The sequence below is a fragment of the Orycteropus afer genome, unplaced genomic scaffold, assembly GCF_000298275.1.
Source record: "Orycteropus afer afer isolate SDZICR_OR568_19922 unplaced genomic scaffold, OryAfe1.0 scaffold00084, whole genome shotgun sequence".
In the NCBI taxonomy this organism is placed as follows: domain Eukaryota; kingdom Metazoa; phylum Chordata; class Mammalia; order Tubulidentata; family Orycteropodidae; genus Orycteropus; species Orycteropus afer.
The window spans coordinates 10,291,136-10,316,586 of NW_006921671.1; the positions used below are offsets into that span (position 1 = coordinate 10,291,136).

General features: G+C 41.2%; 1 protein-coding gene across 1 annotated transcript in view; it reads right to left on the reverse strand.

The window, feature by feature from the left end:
- Window positions 1-25,451, reverse strand: part of DPP4 (dipeptidyl peptidase 4) — a 118,460-nt gene that overhangs the window by 86,577 nt on the left and 6,432 nt on the right. Inside the window, exon 3 of the mRNA XM_042781074.1 lies at window positions 9,613-9,615. Coding sequence (XP_042637008.1) covers window positions 9,613-9,615 — 3 coding nt within the window. The remainder of the gene's footprint in view (window positions 1-9,612; window positions 9,616-25,451) is intronic.

The following is a 25,451-nucleotide window of genomic DNA, read 5'->3' on the forward strand; positions in this document are numbered from 1 at the left end:
GTTGGGCAATCCTACTTCCGTAGTGATACTGCCTCGGAAACCCAAGGAGGGGTCGCTATGAGTCGGGGCCGACTCGATGGCAAATAACAACAACAACATTGACTTTAATCACGTGAGAAGGGAACTGAATTTCTATAGATTAGATACACTGTTTTCTCTTTTAGATTCTATCTCATTTGAGATAATGGTCAACATTTTCTAGGACAACATATTTATATTCAGAACACTGAAGCAGAGTTCCCTGTAATGTCTCCTACTGCCCAGGATGCTGAATCCTCATGATGTGTTTACTTCTTGCTGAGCATTTATAATTTTCCTAACTCTATCAGACATTAGCATAGTGCCTAAGGCACTTGAATGCTAACCAAAAGGCTACTCCTCAGAAGGAAGGTTGGGCAATCTACTTCCATAGTGATACTACCTCGGAAACCCAAGGTGGGGTCGCTATGAGTTGGGTGCAACTCAACAGCACATAACAACAACAACAACATTGCTTTTCTAAATGCATCATCTCTACCATGTATGGGGTCCTTTCTGGTCACGATGGACTGTGTGCGGATTTGACCTACCCATTGATGTCATACTCTTTTTGTGGCCAAAGATAATCCTTATAAGGCCCACACCTACCGTGGCTTCGTTAGGCTCATTCAAGTGCTTCACAATGACCCTGCAAACCTATTTCCAGGCATTGACCACCCAGTCCCATAGTAGCCTGTTAAATTGGAGCAAGGAGTGTAACAAATGTTTCTTGATTTTTGCCTTGCTATTTGATAAACAGGGTACATTGAAAGACACTTTTGAAACATTTAGATAAGCGAGTTCTGTGACACGTGAGTGCCAAGTCCAGGTTTTGACCTTTAACAAGTTTGTACTTTGCTGCCAAGTTACATCCTATTCTGTCAAACTCTTATAGGACACGCTCACATTTCTTCTTCCTTGTGTAATTGCTCACTGACAGGGCACTGCTGCAGCAACAGATGAAGGTCTTTGGCTGCTGGTGCGGTTCTCCTGGTACGGCCTGGGACATGTCGTTCATTTGACTTATCAGTTTGAAGCGCTGTGCTAGCCAAGTAAAGCAGCTAATCATATGTTACCCATCAGTTTATACAGAAACTCTTAGATTTAAGCCTTATTTAATTTTTTTTAAAAGATAACAACCTTGATTTTACTTACCATTTTCATCAGTCAAAAACAGTAGAATTTTTACGATTTGAACTGAAAATCTTTCAACCTAATAATAAATTCTCATCAAAACCTTATAATATCTTAATGGATTCTTGATGTAGATCAAAATCATTTCAGAATAAAAGTAATTCCAGAATGATAAGATCCACATAAGAATCTGTAGTTCCATGGAATGTTTTGGCTTTGGCCAAGTGCTGCTTTATAACTGCAGGGTATTTTGAATATTTTTACATTCATTCACAATAAGAGTTTTGGGGGTCTGTATTCTGATATATAATATTTTCACTTCAAAATATAAACTGTTGTGATAAATAAATGGCTAATGAAATGCAATTAAAAACAAACATGTTCTTTATTTCTCATAAACTCATAAAATTTTAATATACAGGAAAAAGAGATATCTGGTTATAAAGTGCTAGTAACTGAAAGGTCGGTGGTTCGAACCCACCAGTAACTCTGCAGGAGAAAGATTTGGCAGTCTGCTTCTGTAAAGATTTACAGCCATAGGAACCCCATAGGGCAGTTCTACTCTGTCCTATAGGGTTGCTGTGAGTTGGGATTGACTCAATGGCAATGGGTTTGGTTGGGTTGTGGGTTATAAAGTTCCTGTGTTTCAAATGATAATCAGTAATGTTTCATATTGATGCTTACATTTATGATAAGCATAAAGAAATAAAATGAGTGCTACTTCAGAATTTGCTCCAGCAAAATAGTAGCCTTGACATGAGTACCAAAACCAAACCAAACTCCACTGCTGTGGAGTCAGACCCAACTCATAGCGACCCCCACTTGGGCCTCTGAGGAAGTATCACTACAGAAGTAGATTGCCTAACCTTCCTTCCGAGGAGTGGCTGGTGGTTTGAACCGCCAGCCTTTTAGTTAGCAGTCAAGTGCCTTAGGCACTATGCTACCAGAGCTCCTTTGACATGGGTAGAGGAAGAAAAATCAAGAAGGCAGAGGAAGAAATTGAAGGAGCTGTGCCTTACATTCTGTAGCATAAGCAGGCTACTGTCCATTTCTACTGATACCAACTAAGTAACTATGTAGCCTGGTGTCTTTGTAAATTAGAAAGTCTTCTTTGAGCCCTGGTCTGCTCCTTGCCTTGGGGTTTTGTGCAAATTGTTGAACGTTCAAAGTGTCAATTTTTTTCATCTTTAAACTGGGAATAATATCATTCATTGTACAACCCATATGGTTTTGCAATGATTAAATGAGATAATGTAAGTAATGTGCTTATCTTGGGACCTAGAATTTAAGAAACCCTCCAGATATGTTAAGCTATATTTTATTGTTTTGTTTCCAGCATTTGCTAGGCACTTAGGATAAAAAGATGAACAAAACATAGTCTCTCCCCTGGAGCACCTACCTGTGATACTGAAATTAAGAATTTATCTACAGTAAAATAATAGCCAATTATGTTTCACTATGTTCATATCCCAAATGATTCTAACTAGATACCATAAAACCATTAGATTGAGAAAACATCTGTTGTTGTTGTTGTTGTTATGTGCCATCGAGTCGGACCCGACTCATAGTGACCCCTCCTTGGGTTTCCGAGGCAGTATCACTATGGAAGTAGATTGCCCCATCTTCCTTCCGAGGAGTGGCTGGTGGGTTTGAACCGCCAGCCTTCTGGTTAGCAGTTAAGTGCTTTAACCACTATGCTACCAGAGCTCCTAAGAGAAAACATCTAGGATAAGTACAATCTAATAATTTTCTAAGTGCTAATGAACATCCCTTTCTCCCTTAGACATGCCTAAGACAATGTATTAACATCCATAGCAGGAGTCAGCAGTTTACAGCATGGAGGGGAAAGACTGGACCTAAAGGAATTACAGGACTTGTGAAGAGTGGTGTTTCCCTGATACACAAAAAACATTAGAATATAATCAGAATCACAAAATTTACCTTCTCAATAAAGGAAATATCCCAGGTATTGTTGCTGTTGTTGTTATGTGCTGTTGAGTCAAACCAGACTCATAGCGACCCCTCCTTGGGTTTCTGAGGCTTTATCACTACGGAAGTAGATTGCCCCATCTTCCTTCTGAGGAGTGGCTGGTGGATTTGAACTGCCAGCCTTCTGGTTAGCTGTCAAGTGATCCCAGGTATACCAAGTGGCAAATGACAAATACCTTATCATTCAATTGGAGTCTGTAGAATATCTGGCTAAGCATGTACCTTCGATCAAAATATCGTATGACCAAATTTTTATTAGGGATGTAATCACTGTATTTTCAAGGGTCCATTGTTAAAGGCCATCCAAATGGTACAAGCACTTTTCCCTGAGTAGCCAGTTTGGGAAAAAAGGAAACAGTTAAATGGTCATTCTATGCTTATCTCTCATAGCTCTAGCTTCATCTTTCTTATCAACCCATCTACACAGGTTTCCCAGCAGTTTGTCACATACACCAGGCCCAGAGACTTTGTACTTGCTGGTACTTTCCTCTGCCTAGAATGTTCTTCTCTCTGGTATGCTGGAGGTTTACTCCCTCACCTCCTTAAGGTGTTTATTCAATGTTGTATATTTCCCTGGACTAACACTGCAGCCCCTTCTCCAATGGCACTCATTATTGTCCTTCCTTGATTAATTTTTTCCTTAGTATCAATACCATCTAACATATCCTATACTTTCCTTATTTATTGCCTACCTCCCCTTGAATGAAAGCTACCCAATGATACTAACTTTGTTTTGTTCTGTTTACTATTATATCACTAGAGCCTAGAATGGTGCCTGGCACATAGCATGTACTCAATAAATATATGTTGAATGCAAAGATAAAAGCCAGACAAAACAAAACCAGAAATCAGTGCTCCAGATACCAGCACTATGAACTATAAGTGCCTGTGGTAGTGGGAAGAGCATGGACTCGGCCAGATTGGTCTAGATACAATGAGGACAGGAGCTAAGGTTCCAGCCATTATCTGCTATTGGGTCATTTCACTTCTCTAGGTCTGTGCAGTACAGTGAATTGCTTAATATGGCCCTTCTAGCCATTGTTCTCCATTTTGTGATGTACTGTGAATCCTAGACTCTATGCCTGTTTAGGGTGGGATGTATCTTGAGTCCCACCCAGCTGAAGGGTATAACTCACTTCACCACACTTAGCTTTCTGTGAATGTTCTAGGAAAGTTCTCTCTCTTGCTCTAGTTCTCCATTTGTTTTGTCATCATCTCACCCCTGGCCTTGAGACAGCAACTGGTTATCTGACCCACCCATTTGGGTTTGCCAGCCCCTGCAACCATGTGAGTTGGGAAAATCCTCCAGACCTATCCACAGACTTGAGACTTGCCACCCTGCTACTCTCCACCACCACTTCATGAGCCATTTTCTTGGGAGTTTCTGAGTTCTGTAAGATATTACAGCAAAATATGGAACCCTAAGATGGGAGGGAGATTACTGAAGGGAGGAGAAGGAGTTGATGTCAGAGATGATGGCAAGGCAGTTTGGAAAAGCTGGACATTTGGGACATCTTTAACCTCTGCCTCATAGGGACTGGCCTTGTGCTTCTCCTTCTAAAAGAAATTATTCAAGCAAATGGTGTCAGAATGGTGGGGTTTGCTACAATGGCCTAGACTCACTGGAATATGTGGTTTTGGGGAAAAGGATATAAACAAGAGAAAAAGAAACCTTTGTTTTCTGGATGGGATAAAAAAATATCCATGGATTGAAGCAGCTCTTTTGTTGAGAACAGTTACCCAAGGCAAAAGGTATTTAAGGGATTTAGGAGAGGTGGATCTAACTCCTGAGGAATTGACTAGTTGCATGTATGGCATAGTGCCTAAGGCATTTGACTGCTAACCAGAAGGCTGGCAGTTCAAAGCCACCAGCCACTCCTCAGAAGGAAGACTGGGCAAACTACTTCCTTAGTGATACTGCCTCGGAAACCCAAGGAGGGGTCACTATGAGTTGATTCCGACTCGACGGCAATGAGTTTGGTTAGTTAATTTATGGAAAGGGACAGACTTACAATTCCTTGGTTGCTGTTATCAGTAATAGCTGCAACGTCAGGGAAAAATAATGTAAGTGTGAGTTGTAGCACTGAACCAAGCGCAGATCCAGTCTGGTCAGAGCTATGCCCAGCTACAACTGCCAGTCACCAGGAAGGTAGTCCAGGAAGGGAATGGGAAAAACCAAGAAACTATTGAAAGCAGGGGTATAGTGTAAAAGAGCTGCTTCAGTTTGTAGATTGGTATCGTCAGTTTCCTGAGGAACATTTACTAAAACAGATTGTGAAAGCAACGAATTTAGGGCCAGTGTCTTTAATTCTGAATGCTACAGAATGGAAGAGTGTGTTTAGGTTGATGCAAGACCCACATTTCACTATGGAACAAGCACAAATATTGACCCAAGATCCAGTTACACTGTAGGTTAACCTGGAGAGGACAGCCAGCCTGTTGGACTGGATAAAATTTGCAGTCAGATTTGTGTATCATGAGAAGGGAAACTTCCCCTCTCCCCCTCTAAATGCCACCTGGAACACTCCAGAGGAAGCAGGTAATGTCCTGTTTATGCAAGCCATGATGGAATGGCTTCATGGTGATCAGGATATTCACACAATGAGTATGCCCCTTACACAGGTCATGGCAGACATGATAATCAAGGGAGCCCCTTCTACACAAGCATCCCATGTAACCTTGCTACTACAAAACAAAACGGCAATCCGAGAAGCTGTGTCGGGTCTGTTGGCAGAGCTTCCTTGCATGGGTCTTACAGATGCAAGAAACATAAGAGTGATTAATAGAAGAGTGGGATGGGGCAATGGGGGAAAGAACTTACCTCAGCAGGTCAGAGATTTTTCAATGATTACTAAGGAATGGGATGAATATACCAAAAAACCAAACTCACTGCCATGAAGCCAATTCTGACTCATAATTACCCCCTTTGGGTTTCCAAGGTGGTAAATCTTTACAGAGGTAGATTGCCCCGTCTTCCTTCTGTGGTGTGGCTGGTGGGTTTGAACTGCCAACCTTCTGGTTATAGCATACATTAATGGAGTTGAGACAAAGGTGCTAATGCAGCACTACAGGAGGTTGGGTGGATCAATGGAAATTCCTGTTAGTCCCCCAACCTTAAAGAGACCTAAACAAGTCCATTCTATTCACTCCAATAGGGAGGGATTTAATAATGGGAACACCCACGTGGGACAAACTGAAGCAAAGAGTCAGCTAGTTGATGAAGATAAGGACTGACTAGGAGGCCAGGGTCTTCTAGCCCAGACACCAGCAGGGCATCCAAGTCCAAATGCACATATGTAGGTAAAATGGCCTGGGGGTGGCGAAGATACCTTCTTGGGGCTTCTGGAAAGAGGAGACCAATGTACAGTCATCCCAAAACTTGTCAATGAAATCTTGAAGGGGCTTAAGTTAGACCAGGGGTATATGGGGATAAGGTGAAAGTTTGGATGACAATTGGAATATTTAAACAGATGTTGTATGAAGCAGTTGCATCTCCCTTACCTGAATGTATTATTGGTATGGATGTTATTCATGTCTAATTGAAGAACACCCCCTCTACTTGATATTGTAAAACTGAAGGTGTGTGAGTCTGTCCTTAGGCCACTATTGATGTTGTTGTTGTTTGCCATCTCATAGTGATCCCTCCTTGGGTTTCCAAGGAGGTATCACTACAGAAGTAGATTGCCCAACCTTCCTTCCGAGGAGTGGCTGGTGGGTTTGAATCACCAGCCTTCTGGTTAGCAGTCAAGTGCCTTAGGCACTACGCTACCAGAGATCCTTAGGCCAGTATTGAATGGTTCCCATTTAGCTTGTCCTAGGCTGGTATTGATGTTGTTGTTGTTATGTGCCGTTAAGTCGGCCCCGACTCATAGCGACCCCTCCTTGGGTTTCCGAGGCAGTATCACTACGGAAGTAGGATTGCCCAACCTTCCTTCCGAGGAGTGGCTGGTGGGTTTGAACCGCCAGCCATCTGGTTAGCAGGCAAGTGTCTTAGCCACTATGCTACCAGAGTATTGATAGGACATGCTAAATGGGAACCATTAGAAACGCCCAAACCCACTCAGGTTATTAACTTGAAACAGTACAGGATATCTGGTAGACAAAAGGAAATTACTGCTTTGATTAAAGACATACTAAAGGTTAGAGTATTGGTGCTAGCAAATTCTCTGTATAACAGTCCTATATGAGCCATAAAAAAGACAGATGGCTCATGGAAACTGACAGTAGATTACTGAGGCCCAAATAAAGTAGCACCACTGGTTACATCAGCTGTTCCAGATATCACTGAAGGATGAAACACACACACTCACATACGTTTTAACAGTTAATACATTTTTGCTCTTTCTACTTAGTTTGAAATCTTTCAAGGTGTGTCTTGCATTTATTTTGTAAGTGTCTTTCTGCCATCCAGTTGGTTCCAACCCATAGTGACCCCATGTACAACAGAATGAAACAACAAAACACTGCCCAGTCCTGCACCATCCTCACAATCATTTCCATGCTTGTGCACATTATTGCAGCCACTGTGTCAATCCATCTCAATGAAGGCTTTCAACGTTTTCATTGACCCTCTACCTTACCAATGGTGCAGCAAATACAGCAGGCTAACAGAGACTGATACTCAGTGATTGATCTTGCAAATGCCTTTTTCTCCATTCCAATCTCGGAAGATTCAGTAACAGTTTGCTTTCACTGAGAAAGGCTCTCAATGTATTTTCAGTGTCTTAATACAAGGTTATTTGAACTCACCAACTTACTGTCATGGCTTGGTTAGGAGAGACTTGGACTTGGTACAGATTTCAAGTATGGTTATACATTACATTGATGATATTAATATCAAACACAGAAGAACAGGCTAGGGAAAATTTGAAAACAATGGCAGCCCATATGATCAACAGAGGCTGGTTAATAAATCCAACAAAAGTCCAGGGCCCTGCCCAAATGGTGAAAATCTTGGGAATAATTTGGGCAAGAGCTACCTGTGACATTTCACAGGTAAACAAGAATAAATTTCTGTCACTACCTACCCCCAAGACTAAGAAGGAAACCCAACATTTAATTAGTCTATTTGAATTTTGGAAACACATATTCTACATCTGGGAATATTGCTGGCTAGCATCCATAAAACTGCTCAGAAGAAAACTGGATTTGAATGGGGGCCTGAGGAACAGCAAGCTATGTCTGAAATGCAGAAAGCAGTCTCACTCTCCTTGCGTTTAGGACCTTATAAGCATGTCTACTATATGTGCTTATGCAGACTGGAGCTTATGGCAAAAATCTGAGAAGGCTGCCCTATGATGACCATTGGGATTCTGGACAAGAAAATTTCCAGACTCTGCGGCACGATACACGCCATTTGAAAGACAATTACTTACCTGCTATTGGGCATTGACTGAGACTGCCTTAATGACAGAAGAATATAAAATTATTATGAGACCTGTAATACCCATAATGTCTTGGGTAATGTCAGAGAAACATTCTAATAAGGAAGGTGGTGCCCAAAATAGTTCCATAATAAAATGGAAATGGTTCATACAAGAAAAAGCTACTGGCAGAATGCAGGGAGGCACCCACCATACTCATGAGCAAGTAGTCTCTTTTCCCACAGGTCCTACCCTGGAACCACCTGAGAAGCTGTCAGAATCCATTGCCCTGTGGACAGTACCCTATGAACAACTTTTTGCAACCAGCAGAGGGTTACTTGGTTCACAGATGACAGTTCCAGGGTACATGAACAACAATTGATGTGGAAAGCTGGTCCATTAAGACCAGCAGATGAAAAGACTAATTGAAGAAGATAAGAACAAGTCAATTAAATGGGCCTGAACTGCATGCTGTCTTTCTAGCTGTCATGGAAGAATTGGACAATAGTTAGAGCCCATACATTTGGATTTTTACTGATTCGTGGGCAGTGGCCAATGGCCTGGCTATAAGGTCCAACAAAGGCAATGGAAAATTGGACTATTAAGGGAACATCTATGTGGGGTATGGACCTATGTAAAGCAGAGGGTGAATTAGAGTAGGCCATGTGGGTGCCCATCAGAAGAATTTCCTTCTTGCTTTGGAAGGCGATTGGAATCAGCAGGTGGACATGTTGGTATGTTCCCTTGAGGTGGCTAATTGGGTCCATGAAATGAGTGGATATGAGAATGCTGCAGCAATGCAGATATGGGCTTGAATCTAGACACATCCTTCCTGCACCCTCTGAGGCACAAAATGTCAATAAGGACTGCTCTGCTGTAAGCAAGAAAGACAGAGGTTACAGATAGCTATGGAGCACATTCCCTAGGGGGAAGGCCCTGCACACGCTGGCAAATCAACTATATAGGCTCAATGATGCTGGTGGCTCCACGTGGCTATAAATGGGTGCTCACAGGAATAGATACTTACTCTGGACTGGGCTTTGCTTATCCTCTGACAGATGCAAATGTCTAAAACACCATTAAAAGATTGGAACAAAAAATACAGTACCAGCTTGGGCCACCAAATTACATTTCCTCAGACTAAGGAACACACTTTACAGTCCACAGGGTGCAGCAATGGGCCAAGAAACATATTAAGTACACATACCATGTTGCATACCATCCTCAAAGTAATGGTTTGATAGAAAATTTGAATGGGCAATTGAAATATCTGTTATCTAAAACTGGGGAAAATAAAAGCATGAAGCTCTGGTTCATATGCTTTCATGAGTGTATCTCAACATGAGATGGGACAAAGGGAGGATCACCACTGGACAGATTCCTGTTTTTCTGGGGATATGGGGAAGAGGGGATGAGGGAGAATGCTAGTGTCACTGTACAATTCTTCAACACATCACCTGACATTGCTTTCTTCCTGCCAGAAGCTGTGGTCCCAGGACCCAGGTTGCAGCTGTGGGGGCCAGAGGCAGGGGTGATCCCTAAGCAAGAGACTATAACTATAGCCCCGAACCTGTAGGCCAGAATTCCCAAGGCGTCTAGCAACACTGGGGTTGACAGTGAATACCACTGTCTTGCCCAGTAGTTGAGATAGCCCACTAGTGTTGTACCTATGTGATCCTACCCAACATGAATGGGAGCAGACTGAGGGTGAAACACTTGCTAGACAGGTCTTGCTACCAGCAATCTGGACTGGCAGAACAGATGAACCTGATATCCCTTCCCAAGTTGGGAAAGTTTGGGTAAAAATAAATGACAAATGGAAGGAAGGAGAAATAATAGATGAAGGTAAAGGAATGAATAAATGGGTTATGCAGTGGGGGAAATATAATATTATGCTGATACCTAAAAAGAGACTCAGAGCAAGGGAATAATCTTCTCTTTGTTAAGTTTTATCAGAGGCCAGAAAGAGTGATGATGAGGCAAACTTTTGGAGTTCTTGATCGTATAAGATGGACACTTGCAGCCGACCTGAATGGCTAGTACCTGAGTAACTTCACCCTTAGGACTCTTTGCCCTACTGAAGGACTAATTGCTAATGACTTTGGGGCTGGTAAAATGATTGGGAGGGGCAAATTAATCCTTCAAGTGTGAAAGGGCTAATGGCTAGAAGAGCCAGGGGGTGGCTTATAGAGCAGCAAATTGCTTAATATGGCCCTTCTAGCCATTGTCTTCCATTTTATGATGTATTGTGAATCCTAGGCTCTATGCCTGTTTAGGGTGGGATGTATCTTCATTCCTGCCTTGCTGGAAGGTGTGACTCAAGTCAGCATCCTTAGCTTCCTTGAAGGTATATATATGAATGTTCAGGGAAAGTTCTCTCTCTTGCTCAAGTCCTGTGTTTGGTTAGTCATCATCTCACCCTTGGATTTGAGATAGCAGCTGGTGATTTGACCCACTAATTTTGGTTCAGCAGCCCCCACAACCACGTGACTTGGGAGAATCCTCTAGACCTACCCACAGACCTGTGACTTACCAGCCTGTCAGCCTGCCACCCTCCTCCACTGCGACATGAGTGGTTTCCTTAGGAGTTTGTGATATCTGTGAGACATTATTGCAGACTGTGAAACCCTTAGACAGCAGGGAGATTACTGAGGGGAGGAGGAGGAGTTGATGCCAGAGATGATGGAGAGGCACAGCATTCTGGAAAAGCTGGACATTTGGGACATCCTTAACCTCTGCCTCATAGGGATCAGCCTTGTGCCAATCCTTCTAAAATAAATTATTCAAGCAGCCTGTGCCACTCATTCACCTATTGTCTTTCAGCTCCAAGTATATTCTTGTACACTTTGCTTAGTGATTCTGGGAAGAAAAGCTATAGCTGTACTTTCCAAACCCCTTCATTTGCAGATTTCTGTCAGGTTCTGCCAATATGGAGAAATAGAGAAAGACTGAACATCGGTGGAGAAAGGATCTTCCTATCTCCTTCCTGCTGATCTCAGCCCAACAGTAGCAGTTGTCCCAGTTCCTAGTTTCTCTTGGAATAGTCAACTCATCTTGTCTTCCAATGGTATTAAAAGCAGCTGGGTGGAGTACACCTCTTAGGGGTTTGAGTCCAGCTCTTCTAGGTCCTTTTGTTTCCAAGTCCTAGATTTTCCTTCCTGCAGTTACTATCTCTGGGTTACCTCAGAATTCTTCTTTTCCTCTTTTCCCTGCATTTCTAATTTTTTATATTAAGTTCTCTGCTGAAATATCTACGATGATTTCTATATTCATCACAATACCCTAACTTATGCATTTCACCTATAAAGTAAGGTCTTATTCAGTTCTAAGATGGCAACATCCAAATAGTAAATATTTCAGGCTCTATGGGTCATACAGGAGCTCTGGTAGTATAGTGCCTAAGGCACTTGACTGCTAACCAGAAGGCTGGCAGTTCAAACCCACCAGCCACTCCTGGGAAGGAAGGTTGGGCAATCTACTTCCATAGTGATACCACCTAGGAAACCCAAGGAGGGGTCGCTATGAGTCAGGTGTGACTTGACAGCACATAACAACAACAACATGGGTCATACAGGAGCCCTGGTGGTTCACTGGTTAAAGAATTAGCTACTAACCAAAAGATCTTTGGTTTGAACCCATCAGCCCCTCTGCAGGAGACAGTTCTGGCACTCTGCTTCTGTAAAGATTTATAACATTGGAAACCCTTTGGGGCAGGCTGGTCTATTCTGTCCTATAGGGTCGCTATGAGTGGGAATTGACCAGATGGGATTGGGTTTTTAGTGGGTTTATGGGCCATACAATGTCTGTGGCAACTATTCAAGCTTACCATTGTTGCCTGAATGTAGCCACAGACAATACACAGATGAATGGGCATTGTTGTATTCCAATGCAACCATTTACAAAAGTAGGCTGTGAGCCCTGGCTGTAGTTTCATGACCGTTGATCTAGACATTCTCAGAATTGTGAACAAAACAAATAAACTGCTCCCAAGATCAGCTTTCAAAGACAAATATTGAAATTGAAACTCTAAATACCCTGACATGATATGAGTATCAGCATATGACTGGGCAATCAACTTCCATAGAGATACTGCCTTGGAAACCCAAGGAGGGGGTTGCTATGAGTGGGAACCAACTCAATGGCAGTGAATTTTTTTGGTTGGTATATGACTTCAATATGTACAGCAGAAAAGTAAAAGTGAGCAGAACATTCATGTCTCAATATTCAGGTCTAGATAATGATATCCATAGACATTGGCAAAGAAATGCAAGGCTAGAGGGATTACTCATTGTGACCTAGCTGACAATGCCTGATTCCCTCTGCCTAACCTCAGCAAAGAGCCAAGAGTCTCCACACAGGAAACCAGCAATAAGCAAAGTGTCAAGATGGCTTTATTCCTTTTTGAAGTGGAAATTGCCCTATTGTTTTTTTGTTTTCATTTCTTGATTATAGTCAATTTGTCTCCCTTTGTTAGGACTCTTCTGGGAATAAACAAGACTGGTAAAAGAATGGCTGAAACTAATATTTATAGGGCTTTTATGCCCAAGTTGACTGACCTTAGACCAATACAATCAGTGGTGATGAGATATAGAAGAAAAGGCAGAAAACTTATTAACTGTATGGATACATGATCCACCGGCCCATGGAACATGCAACTAGTTTAGCAAAGGGCTAGTTTCTCTTTAAAAGTACATAAAAGAAGTTGTCATGAGACATCAATGGAAAGTATTAACAGTGCAAGGTAAGAATGATTAGCTTGTGTTAGAATGAGAACTGAGTGGAGAAGATTGGCATTGGGAGAAGATGAAAGCTCTAAGATAGAATCATTGAAGAGCTTCCCAGAAACTTTTGTAGGTACAAGGCTACATTTTATGACATGTTTATCATCTACAATGTAAAGAAAAATGATCACTGGAAAACAAAACTGTTACAGAAATTACCCCTTTTCTAGCATTTGCCAGGCAAAGACTTTCAGGAGTTTGGGCAAGCGTTATTATAGTGGTTGACTCTGGGGCTGATAAAAGAATTTAAAAGTTAAAAATATATGTTAAAAAAAGAGAGAGAGAGAGAAAGCAATAGCACATATTTATAGTTCTGCCAGTGTAATTATTAATTATTCAATCATTAAGAGCATAATAATTCTAAGCATTATACACATATTACTCATTTATTCCTCTTATTATCCTCATTTTACAGATAAGGAAAGTGGGACACAAGAAATAACTGAAGTTCCATGATAATAAGCTCTAAAGTTACATTTGAGCCCGGCAACATGGTTCCACCTTTATAATCACTCTTCTAAACAACCTAAGTACTTGGGAGAGTGATTGCACATGACAATTGATAGGTAGGCAGTTTTTGTGACTTGGTATAGATGAATTAGGCTTTATGGAAATGTTTAACTAATGTCTGCAACTAATCTAAATAGCAGGTCAGACTCATATGGTAGGTTCCATTAGAACTTAATTTGTTCTGGGACTCCAAAGCCAAAGGGGTTCTAGGCCTCTCTGGATGTCCTAGATTTTGGACTCTGGACTATTGTTAAGGATGGTAACTCTCTGTCTTCCTGGAAAGGAAATTGTACCCCTCTAGTTCCTTCTCCCATGGTATATCAGTCACTCTCATCATCTTTTTTTCTTAAAAAATGTAGTAATATAAACTTTATGACAGATTCCTTTTGCTTTTTTTTTTCCTTTTCATGTTTCCAGGGTTTGAAACACTACACAATCTGAATAATTCAGGCCCTGTGGCACATATTTTAAAAAGAGAATAACATTATTCAAAAAAGATTTAATGATTCCTCCTTTTGTTAGACTGGGTTCTCTAGAGAAGCAAAACCAGTAAAGCTTATATAGAGAGAGAGAAAGAAACAGAAATTTATCTTAGGAAAATGACTGACACACTTATAGAAGCTGGCAAGTCCCAAGTTCTTGAATCAAACATCAAGCTGGAGGCTTTTCCTGACTCTCGCAGCTGCAGGGGCTGATGAACTCAAGGTTGGCAGGCAGTATACTAGCTTTTGGCTCCAACGAATGACGAGTCCAAGATCTCCAGATCGAATGGTGGATTGTTCGCTCATGGACAGTTGTAGGCAGCACAAGAGAATCCTGATCCACAGAAGAGTGTCTCTTTTCCCAGGATCTCCATAGATATACTGGAGGCAGGCCACACCCCTAGGGAAACTCCCTTTCAACGGATTGGCTGCTCAAAACATATTTATCTGATCCCATCATTGGAATAACCCACATCACAATTGCTTAAACCACACAGAATTGTGGTCCAGCCAAGTTGACAAACACCTCCAACTATCACACTCCTTTATAGCAGAAGCTGCCATTAAGGGGCTAGATTTTCTGTTACTCTCTTTGGTTCTGTAGTTTCAGTCCCTCCACCGTGCTTTATCCTTCCTTTAGCACTCACAGGGAGGGCGGCTTCCTCCCTGACAGTTCACCCCCACCTGTGCCTCATACGCTTGCCTTCTTAATCCCTAAGAAACTTTTTTTTCACACTATTTCTTCCCTCTCAAGCATCTTCAGTTTCTTTTCACTGCGTACTTCTGCCTTGTCTTCCAGCATGTACAGATGGTATCGATCTTAAAAATAATTACCTGACCTGACCCTGTTGTCTCCTTAAGCCATCTCCTTACTTCTCAAATAAACAGTTTACGTCTATGGCCTTTGTTTTCTCACCATCCCTTCTCATACCACTTCGTCCATCCCTTGCTACTGAGTCCATACTCCCCTTCCTCATCTTTTTAATTGCTTATTATTGGTATCACATATTTTGCCAATTAATCAAGAAGTACCATATCAGTATTTAAATATTTAACCCGGATAGTCTTTCCTTAACTAGACTATAAATAAGCTGAGAGGATGAATGTATTGTGCTTGATCAAACAACCACTAGCTCTGTACACTACAAATAGTAGGTACACATGATCTAGTACTAGATAATTGTTTTGGTTGCCTAGTACCGCTCTAACAGAAATACCACAAAGGGGATGGCCTTAACAAACAGGAGTTTATTCTCTCACAGTTTGGAGGCTTTAAGTCCAAGTTCAAAGTGCCAGGCTCTAGGGGCTGTGTGAAAGCCCCTTGAACTTGGGCTTCAGCTCTGCCTCTTGCTCCCAGCCCACTGGAGCTGGAGGCATCTCTTCACTCAGGCAGCTAATGGCTGCTGAGGCTAACAAGCCCAAGGTCAACAAATAAAATGGCACAGTCCTGATGTTACCAAACCACATGGCAGGCCATTAATTCAAATCTATTGTAAGTCTCAAGGTCAGCAGAGCATGACAGGCTGCTGAACAATGACACAGCTACATGCCGAGTCCAAGCATACCATAAGCTAGAGACCATTCCCCAAGGCTTCTCCTAATATACAGGAAGCAGATCACATCCCTAAGGCAGCTACTCAGGTGCTCACAGTAGATTCCACCATGGAGTTGATTACCAGTCATATCATGGGGAATACTACATCCAGCTGCCCAGCTACTCAACCAGGCCCAAGCAAGTTGACACACAAAGTTAACTACCACAACAATTTAAACTCATACATAAGAATACAAGTTTTTAAGTCCAAATTAAAGCAACAATAAAAATTTCCATCAAAAATACTTTCTTGCATGAGTTCTAAGATAATCCCCTTAATTCACCAAAAAAAAAACCAACCAAGCAAGCTCACTGCTGTCAAGTTGGATCCAACTCACAGCAACCCCTCCTTGGGCTTCCAAAGTGGCATCACTACAGAAGCAGATTGCCCAATCTTCCTTCCAAGGAGTGGCTGATGGGTTTGAACCACCAGCCGTCTGATTAGCAGTCAAATGCCTTAATATTTACTAAATATCTACTATGTATTACTTGAGTCACTGGGTGGTGCAAATGGTTAAAACACTAGGATGCTAACCAAAAGGTTAGAGGTTTGAGTCCACCCAGAGGCACCTCTGAAGAAAGACCTGATGATCTACTTCAGAAAAATCAGCCACTGAAAACCCTGTGGAGCACACTTCTACTCTGACACATAAAGGGTCATGCAACACAATGCAATCACTGCCATGGAGTTGGATCTGACTCGGCGACCCCTCCTTGGGTTTCCAAGACAATATCACTACGGAAGTAGATTGACCAACCTTCCTTCTGAGGAGTGGCTGGCAGGTTTGAACAGCCAACCTTCTGGTTAGCAGTCAAATGCTTTAGGTACTACACCACCAGAGCTCCGATGGGGTCATGATGAGTTGGAATTAACTTGACTACAACTGGTTGATTAATGTTATTTGGTTTTGTAGACACTAGCAATTTAACAATGAACAAAGCATATGAAAAACTCCTGTCCTCATGAAGCTTACATTCTAATGGGGGGAGACATACAAAAAACCAATAAATAAGATGGTGATAAATGCCTTAATGAAAATAAAGCAGAGAAAGGGAAGATGAGTGTCAAAGTTGGGGGGCATTCCTATTTTCAATAGGACGGCCAGGGGAAGTCCACTGATAGATGATACTTAAGCCAAGATGTAAAGTGGAGGAAATGAGCTGTGCACTATCCTGAGGGAAGACTAATCCCAGCAGAAAGATCAGCAAGTACAAAACTTCCAAGGTAGGATGAGTGAGTGATGGGGAAAGAACCATAGAGGAGCTCAGTGAGTTCACATGAGCCTTGTAGGCTATTGTGAGGGCTCTGGTTTTTACACTGGGAGTGATAAGAAGCCACTGAAGTGTTCTGAGCAGAAGAGGATGTGATTACTTTTGTGTTTTAAAATGATCACTATACAGCAACTCCTTGCTTATTGACATGGTTAGGTTCCAAAGACCAAGTTGTTATGTGAAAATTGATGTTATGCAAAAATGCAGGGTGACCTTATCAGATCACGAAGTGGATGATGAACATATCATTATATAACTACCAAATCACTGAGAATTATGACTCAGCCAAGTTGACACATAACCTTAACCATTACAGCCAGTGTTACTCTTGCCTTACACCATGGTGTTTGTTACTGCCAGACATGTATAAAATAGTTGGATGGTAGATGTTTTACTATTGTAAAGGCAGAATGTTGGAATAATGAGATAGCCAGTAAGTGATGTGTATGTGTATTATTATTTTATTGCTGTATAACAAATTACCAGAAACTTAGTGGCTTAACATGGCACTCATGTAGGAGCTCACAACAGAAGTCTATAGGTCAGAAGTCTGGCACAGTGTGGCTGGGGTCTCTGTTCAGAACATTATAAAGTGGAAACCAAGGTGTTGGCCAGGCTGAGTTCTCATTAGAAAACTGTAAGAAAAAATTCCCTCCATCCTTGCTCGGGTTGCTGGCAGAATTTAATTTCTTGTGGTTGTTTGAGTGAAGTCTCTGTTTCTTCTTGGGCCCATATTCTTTACCATATACAGCCTCCTTCTTCAAGCCAGCAAATCCTTCCCATGTTTCAAATCTTACTACTCCTTCTACAACCAGCCAGAGAGCCTTATAAAGGGCTTATATGATTAGGTCAGTGCATCCCATTCCAATAGTCTCCCTTTCTTAAAGTCAACTGTGCCGTATAACATAACCTGATCACAGAAGTAAAATCCTTCATATTCACAGTCTCTGGGCAGGGCACGCACACAAGCAGCAGGGAGCAGGAAACTTGGGGGGTCATGTTACAGGATTACCTACCACAATCACCCTGCCTGTTATGTTGAGAATAAATTGCAGAGAGGTAAGAAAAGAAATAGGGAGAGTTTGCAGTATTTCAAGTGAAAGATGACCAGGGTGGCAGCATGGAGGTGGTGAGTTATGGTTAAAATGAAGACAGGATTGGTGACTGACAGGATGTTGGATGTGAGTGAAAAGCAGGTCAGGGAACTACATGGGTTTTGGTCTTAAGAGCTGGAAAAAGGAATTGTTATTGGCTGAGATGATCGCATCTATATATCATGGGAGGAGGAGGCTTTGAGGGAGAAAGAGCTTTAGGAAATGTTACTCTGAGATGCTGATAATGTATGTAAATAGAGAAGTCCACTAAGCAGTTGCATATTTACACTTAGAGTTTAGGAATGAGTTTTATATCTAGCGTTGTAAAACTGGGAGTTTTCAGGTAACAGGTGGGATATATGGCCATGGCAATGGATGAGATCACCTAGTGTAATCAACTGACAGGGCTTGTGAGACACAGAAGGAGAACTGAACCTGGATTTAACAACACAGAGGTTAAGGACTTTGACCAGAACAAAGCAGTGTTGGTGGTGTGGTCGAGATAAAGCCTTAGTCCAGTGTGTTTAAGACAGAATGGAGAGAGGAGCTGCAGACAGAGGTAATACAAAATTCTTTCAAGAGGTTTTGTAGTAAAAGAGAGCAGAGAGAGAGAGAGTTTTAGTTGGGCAGGGATGTGAAATCAGAAGTATTTTTTTCTTTATTTTTAAGTTTATGAGAAATTACATTGTGTTTATGATATAATAATAATAATAATAAACTGCCATTGATTTCAACTGATAGTGACCCCTCCTTGGGTTTCCGAGGTGATATCACTATGGAAGTAGATTGCCCAATTTTCCTTCTGAGGAGTGGCTGGTGGGTTTGAACCTCCAGCCTTCTAGTTAGCAGTCAAATGCCTTAGGTACTATGCCACAGAGTTCCTTATGATATAATAGAGAGGGAAAAACTGATGACACAGCAAGTAGAGGGCAATAGTGGCAGCCATCTCTTGGAGTAAGCAAAAGGGAATGAGCTCTGTGAGTAGGAAGAATTCTTCCATGATCCTGTTGTTGTTGTTGTTATGTACCGTTGAGTCACACCTGACTCATAGCGACCCCTCCTTGGGTTTCCGAGGCAGTATCACTACGGAAGTAGATTTCCCCATCTTCCTTCCGAGGAGTGGCTGGTGGGTTTGAACCACCAGCCTTCTGGTTAGCAGTCAAGTGCCTTAGCCACTATGCTACCAGAGCTCCCTCCATGATCCTAGAAAGGGGCAGATGCAAGTGGGTACATAGATAGGCTGGTGACAGTTGAGGTAATTCTCTTCCTAATGGCATCAGTTTTCTCATTAAAGTAAGAAGTAAGGCTGCTATGAGCTAAGAACGAACATGGGGAAAGGGTGTTGGGTATTTGAGGAGACGAGAACATGAGGAAAGTGAGATAGTAAGTGGATGGGAAAAACATGGATGGACTGACAGGTAGAACTAAGGGACCATTTGATGTTGAGGATTTTCTCTTCAGTATGAACAAATTATTTCATTTTTATGAAATCAGTTACATGCAGATTGATAGTTATAAATATTTTACAATAAAGACTTGAGTCATCTATTAGATTCTTATTCATGTCAAATTAGACAAATTATAACTTCTAGATATTGTGAGGTAATTTTGTTTGCTTTTATTTATTTATTTACTTATTTTATTTTGTTTTTATGACCATTAATTATTTCAAACCTTACTTTCCTGGGTCAACATTTGCAGATTACATTTTGCCATGTATAGTTTTAACTTTTTGCCATTTCATTTTAACCATTTCTACCACTATTTCTGTGTAGTAATGGAGATTGGGCAATCTACTTCCATTGAGATACCACCACGGAAACCCAAAGAGGGGTCACTATGAGTCGGATCTGACTCGACGGATGGGATAAAATAGGATAGTTTATATGTGTTTTTATGAGAAAATTCAGAGTAATTTCCCTCAGATGTTTCAGATCTGCTCTATTGTCTTAGATTTGTATCTTGTGTATTAAAAATTCACTTCTCTATTCTTGATCACTTTAGATGCTAAGAGAAAGCAAGAGCAGGGTAAAAATGTCCTACAATCTTACCACTGAAACACTCTGCTTTATAACAAATCTAGGCAGTTAGAAAAGAAAGTGAAAGAAGGGAATAACAATTATATTCTTACTCTCAGGTTCTTTGGAGATCAGAGCTGGCTTGACATTTGTCTTTTTATTAACAAAATGAATTGTTCCAATGTAATGAAAAGATAGCTATAACAAAATATATGACACCTACTCAGACCATTTCTTTTCAGAATTCAGTTTATGTGCTTATCCTTCCCCTTCCATGTGCTAAACAAAGGGCAGCTCCTTACTGCCAGAAGGGTAAGTCTTGATTAGTCTAATCCAGTCATGGTGATTCTATTACTCTTGCCTGTGATTACCTTAGAAATGATCAAGTGGCACATCAACAGGTTGAGAATGCCAGAGCTGAAATTTGGAAAGAACCCAGATCCTTGAGCAGATCCTTAAGGATGTTGTTGAGCCACAAAATTAACAAACTACCAATGTCAACCACTCGGGAAGGGATCAAAATGGAGATCCTGGATAGAGTGGGAGGAAAAACGTAGAACAAAATTCAAACACCTAATGACCAGAATGGCGCCTCGTGGGATCCCCAAGGCTATGGCCCTAGGATACACTTCAGGCCTTGGATAAGACTCACTCCCAAGGACTGGTTCTCAGCCCAAGTAGTAAGACTTACATGCAGAACACCCAACCCAGGGCGATGCACCCAGCTATTCTATGGAGATACACTCCTTGGAGCAATTGGCCATGGGGCACCAGAGGGGCAGCATTGACATGGAAGGGAAGCTGGACAGACAGGAGTACATAACTAAGAAGGACCCAGGGATGGGGGCCGCACAGGGAAGGGAGAGGAGGAGAATGGGTTAGAGTCGGGGATGGTAATTGAGGAGTGAAACCAAATGTACACAGATGCATGTACAAATGTTGAAGGCAAAACAAATTCTGCTCTGTAAATTTGCACCCAAAGCACAATAAAGATAAATAAATAAAATAAAAAATAAACTACAAGTTATTAACATAGTTATCCAGCCGGGTTATTTGGGAGAGGAAAGGGGTGTAATTGAGCAAAAATAACAAAGAAATTTAGAAACTAATAAAAGTGACAAATGTACATGGTATAATATTAAGTGAAAGATAGAACATAAAATTTGTATTCAATTGATGCAAACACTTATAATTAGTTTTACATTATAAAAGATAAAACATGACACTTAGAAAATGTGATTGAACAAATTCTTTGTCCCATTTTTATTTTAATGTAGACTTTAAAAAATAAAGACAAAAATCATGCTATTTTTTACAAAGCAGACAAATAAAATATTTGCTCTCAAAAAAAAAAAAAATTATAAGCTCAATTCTGACCCAGAAAGAGAGATTAGAAAAAAAAAGGTACCGTTAACTAAAGCAAATGGTTTATATTTAACTTTAAAAAAGCTTCCTAGAAAGTAATCATTTTGAAGTACAAAATAAAACTGCAAACGCGGCACTTAGCAAACAGTCAAAGAGCTAACTCAGAAATTCTGATTTTATGGTTTCAGATTACTCTCAAAATGAGAGACACACCCCCTTTTGGAGGTCAAAATGGATATGTGAAGACTAAAGATAAAAATATTTACAAGACATTGATTTACAACTATGAAGGAATTAGCACTCAGCCATAAAGCAATGACTAAACATTAACTCGGAAAAACTCTGACCGAGGCATTTCTTTAAAACGTTGTTTAGGGAAGTCAGCAGGCTCAGGGAAGAGCAAAAGTCAGAAGATTTGGATTCCCCAGGTTCCAATACTTTCTTTGCATGCCTCCATTTCTTTTGTTTCAATTGTAGTAAAACTATACATAATGAAGAATTTTTTCATCCTTTCAATCCTTTTTGCATGTGCACTGAAGTGACAACAATTATATTCACCACGTTGTGCAGCCATGACCACCCTGTCTCCAAATTTTATCATCACCCTTAACAAAGATTCAGTGCCTTTCAAGCAATAACACCCACTTCCACCCATGCCTCATTTCTTCAGTTCTAAAAAGTCAAGATACTATTCTCCCTTTCTGACATGAAATGTTCTATGAAGGTCTCTTTTTCTTTATCTAATAATATAAAGTGCATAAAAAACAAAGCAAGTGTAGTTTAGTGTAAACGTAAATCTGGACCTACTACTACTACTAATAATCACAATATTAACAAGACAAGCCAAAAGTTTGGGATGTCAGTGTTGGGCTGTAAGTTGTTACCTATATACAAGTATGTGTCGCTTAATGTCCATTTGGGAAGTGTCTCACTGTATATAATATGTCTGTGGTCCCCTAAGGTTTTTTTTTTTTTTTTTTTTTAAGGGAAAGCAGCTCTCTTTTTGTTTATTATTTCACCCTAACAGTTTTAAAGACCCTAAAGTGAATGAGCAGTGGCACTCCAAAACCAAAAAACCAAACTCACTGCTGTCGATTCCGACCCACAGCGACCCCCTCCTTGGGTTTCCGAGGCAGTATTTCTACAGAAGTAGATTGCCCAGTCTTCCTTCCGAGGAGTGGCTGGTGGGTTTGAACAGGCAGCCTTGTAGTTAGCAGTCAAATGCCTTAGGCACTAATTCCCTCAGTGCCTTATCCCTTGCCTCCTCCCACCTTTATTCACCTGCCCAACAGCTATGCAATCCCTCACTCCCAAAGTGAGCAGGGCCAGGGCGGCTCAGAGGCTCCCTGCTGTGGGAATAAGTTGCACATATCAGGATTTGGTTGCACCAAAAGGGCAGTGGTGGCCAGAGACATCAACACCAGCCTTGCTCCAGGCACCACACACCTGGACTCCACAACCACCTCTTTGCCCCCACCTCCCCCAATGCCCTATCAACTTAGATGTGCACAAAGTTCTAATACAGTTGTGGACATAGCATCACCCTAACCCAGCTGCATAGCCAGCAAGGCTGGCCTCCTGTATCCAGTGGATACAATTCTTTTTTCAGTGGTTCCCATAAGATTTTAATATAATAGGTTTTACAAGAATTTAACTATGGATTGTACAGGAACTGCCTATATACAATATAGTGTTTGCATAATGTCTAAATCAGGTCGTGCAGTGGTTAAAGCATTGGGCTGCTAACCAAAAGCTCTGCAGTTCAAACCTACCAGCCACTTTGTGGAAGAAAGATAATGCAGTCTGCTTCCATAAAGATTGAAAGCTTTGGAAACCCTATGGAACAATTCTTTTCTATCTCATAGCATTGCTATGAGTTGGAATTGACCCAGTGGCAATGGTTTTTTTTTGGTTTATCATGGATGTTAAGTGACACATGCGTAGACAATTTTATCTAGGTATAGAGGTACTAGTAATAGGCTCTTTAACTCATAAAAATTTGCATACAGGATATTGTTGTTGTTGTGTGCCATCAGTCGGCCCCAACTCATAGCAACCCCTCCTTGGGTTGCTGACGCAGTATCACTATGGAAGTAGATAGCCCCATCTTCCTTCCCAGGAGTGGCTGGTGGGTTTGCACCACCAGCCTTCTGGTTAGCAGTCAAGTGCCTTAGGCACTATGCTACCAGAGCTCCTATACAGGATATTAGCAGTCATGAAATTGAAATAATTATGCTAACATGGCCAAATTAAATTTGCATTAATTAAAAAGTAACAGAATGATACGGAGTTTGGGAGTATCTGCTCTGGAGTCATACTGCTTGAGAGTGAATTCCAACTCTAATTTTGATGACGTTCCTCAACCTTTGTGGTAACCAGTCTCTAAGATGGCCCAAAAAAACCCTCACCTCCTGGTACTGTATGCCTTTGTGTAGTCCCTTCCCACATTACAACAGGGTTAGTCTGCATGACTAATAGAATTTAGCAGAAGTGATGGTAAGTCACTTCTGAGAGTAGGTCATAAAGGCACTGAAGCTTCCTGCTTGGTTGTTTTCTTGGTTCCTTCATTCTAAGGGAAGCAAACTGCCATGTCACCCTGTTATAGGCCTACCTGGTGGGAAACTAAGACCTCTGTACAAAAACACATGTGTGAATTTGGAAGTGGATCCTCCAGCTCTAGGCAAGCCTTCAGATAGCATCTTGTTTGCAACCTCAGGAAAAATCCCAATCAAGAACCACCCAGCTAAGCCACTCCCAAATTCCTCACATATTGTGAGTTAAGTGTTTTTTGTTTGGTTTCATTTTAAGTAACTAAGTTTTGGGATAATTTATTAAGCAGCAATAGCCACACCAAGCAAAACAACACCACACACTGCCTTCTGTCAGATCTGAGTCATAGCGACCCCTCCTTGGGTTTCCGAGGCGATATCACTACCAATGTAGATCGCCCAACCTTTCTTCCAAGGAGTGCCTGGTGGGTTTGAACAGCCAGTCTTCTAGTTCGCATCAAATGCCTTAGGCACTAGGCCACCAGACCTCCTATGCAGCAATAGATAACTAATACACTCTCTCAAAGTAACTGTAAAACTATTTAAAATGGGGATAATAATAAAAGGGTTGTTTTAAGAGTTAAGTGCCCAATACCTGGTAAATAATAAATACATATTAAGTGCCTAAGGCATTTGACTGCTAACCAGAAGGAGGCTGGTGGTTCAAACCCACCAGCCACTCCTCGGAAGGAAGGTTGGGCAATCTACTTCCATAGTGATATCGCCTCAGAAACACAAGGAGGGGTAGCTATTAGTTGGATCTGTCTAGACAGCAGTGGGTTTGGTTTGTTTTTTTTGTTTGTTTATCATTATAGGTTTGCATTCTTCTCCTCCATAAGCAAGGCATTCCTACGTGTTATTTACAGTCACATTCCCTATAGGCTTCAGCACTTTGTTAAGTCATAAAATTTCACATACACTGATCTAGCTCTTGGCAGTCCCTTATGCTACTGATATAGCTCTTGTCAGTCCCTTATGCCATCTTTCCCTAACCATTGATTGGGCAAACAATCCTCACTTTTTCTCTCTGATCTCCTTAGAGAAGAGAGGCAAAGGTTTCTAAGAGAAATTTAAAGCGTATGTCTTAGCTAGAGAACCAAAAGCCCAAATAGCTGGCCTGAAAAAGATCAACCCATGACCTCATGAGCACTGGAAAAAGTTTGACAATAGTTAACTGAGCTAGCCTGAGATCAAATTGCATTTTTACAGAGCACTCTGTTTAGAAATTGTCCTCTGAAATATACAAAGCTTTCATTCAGACTAATTTCTGTGCTTTTAAACC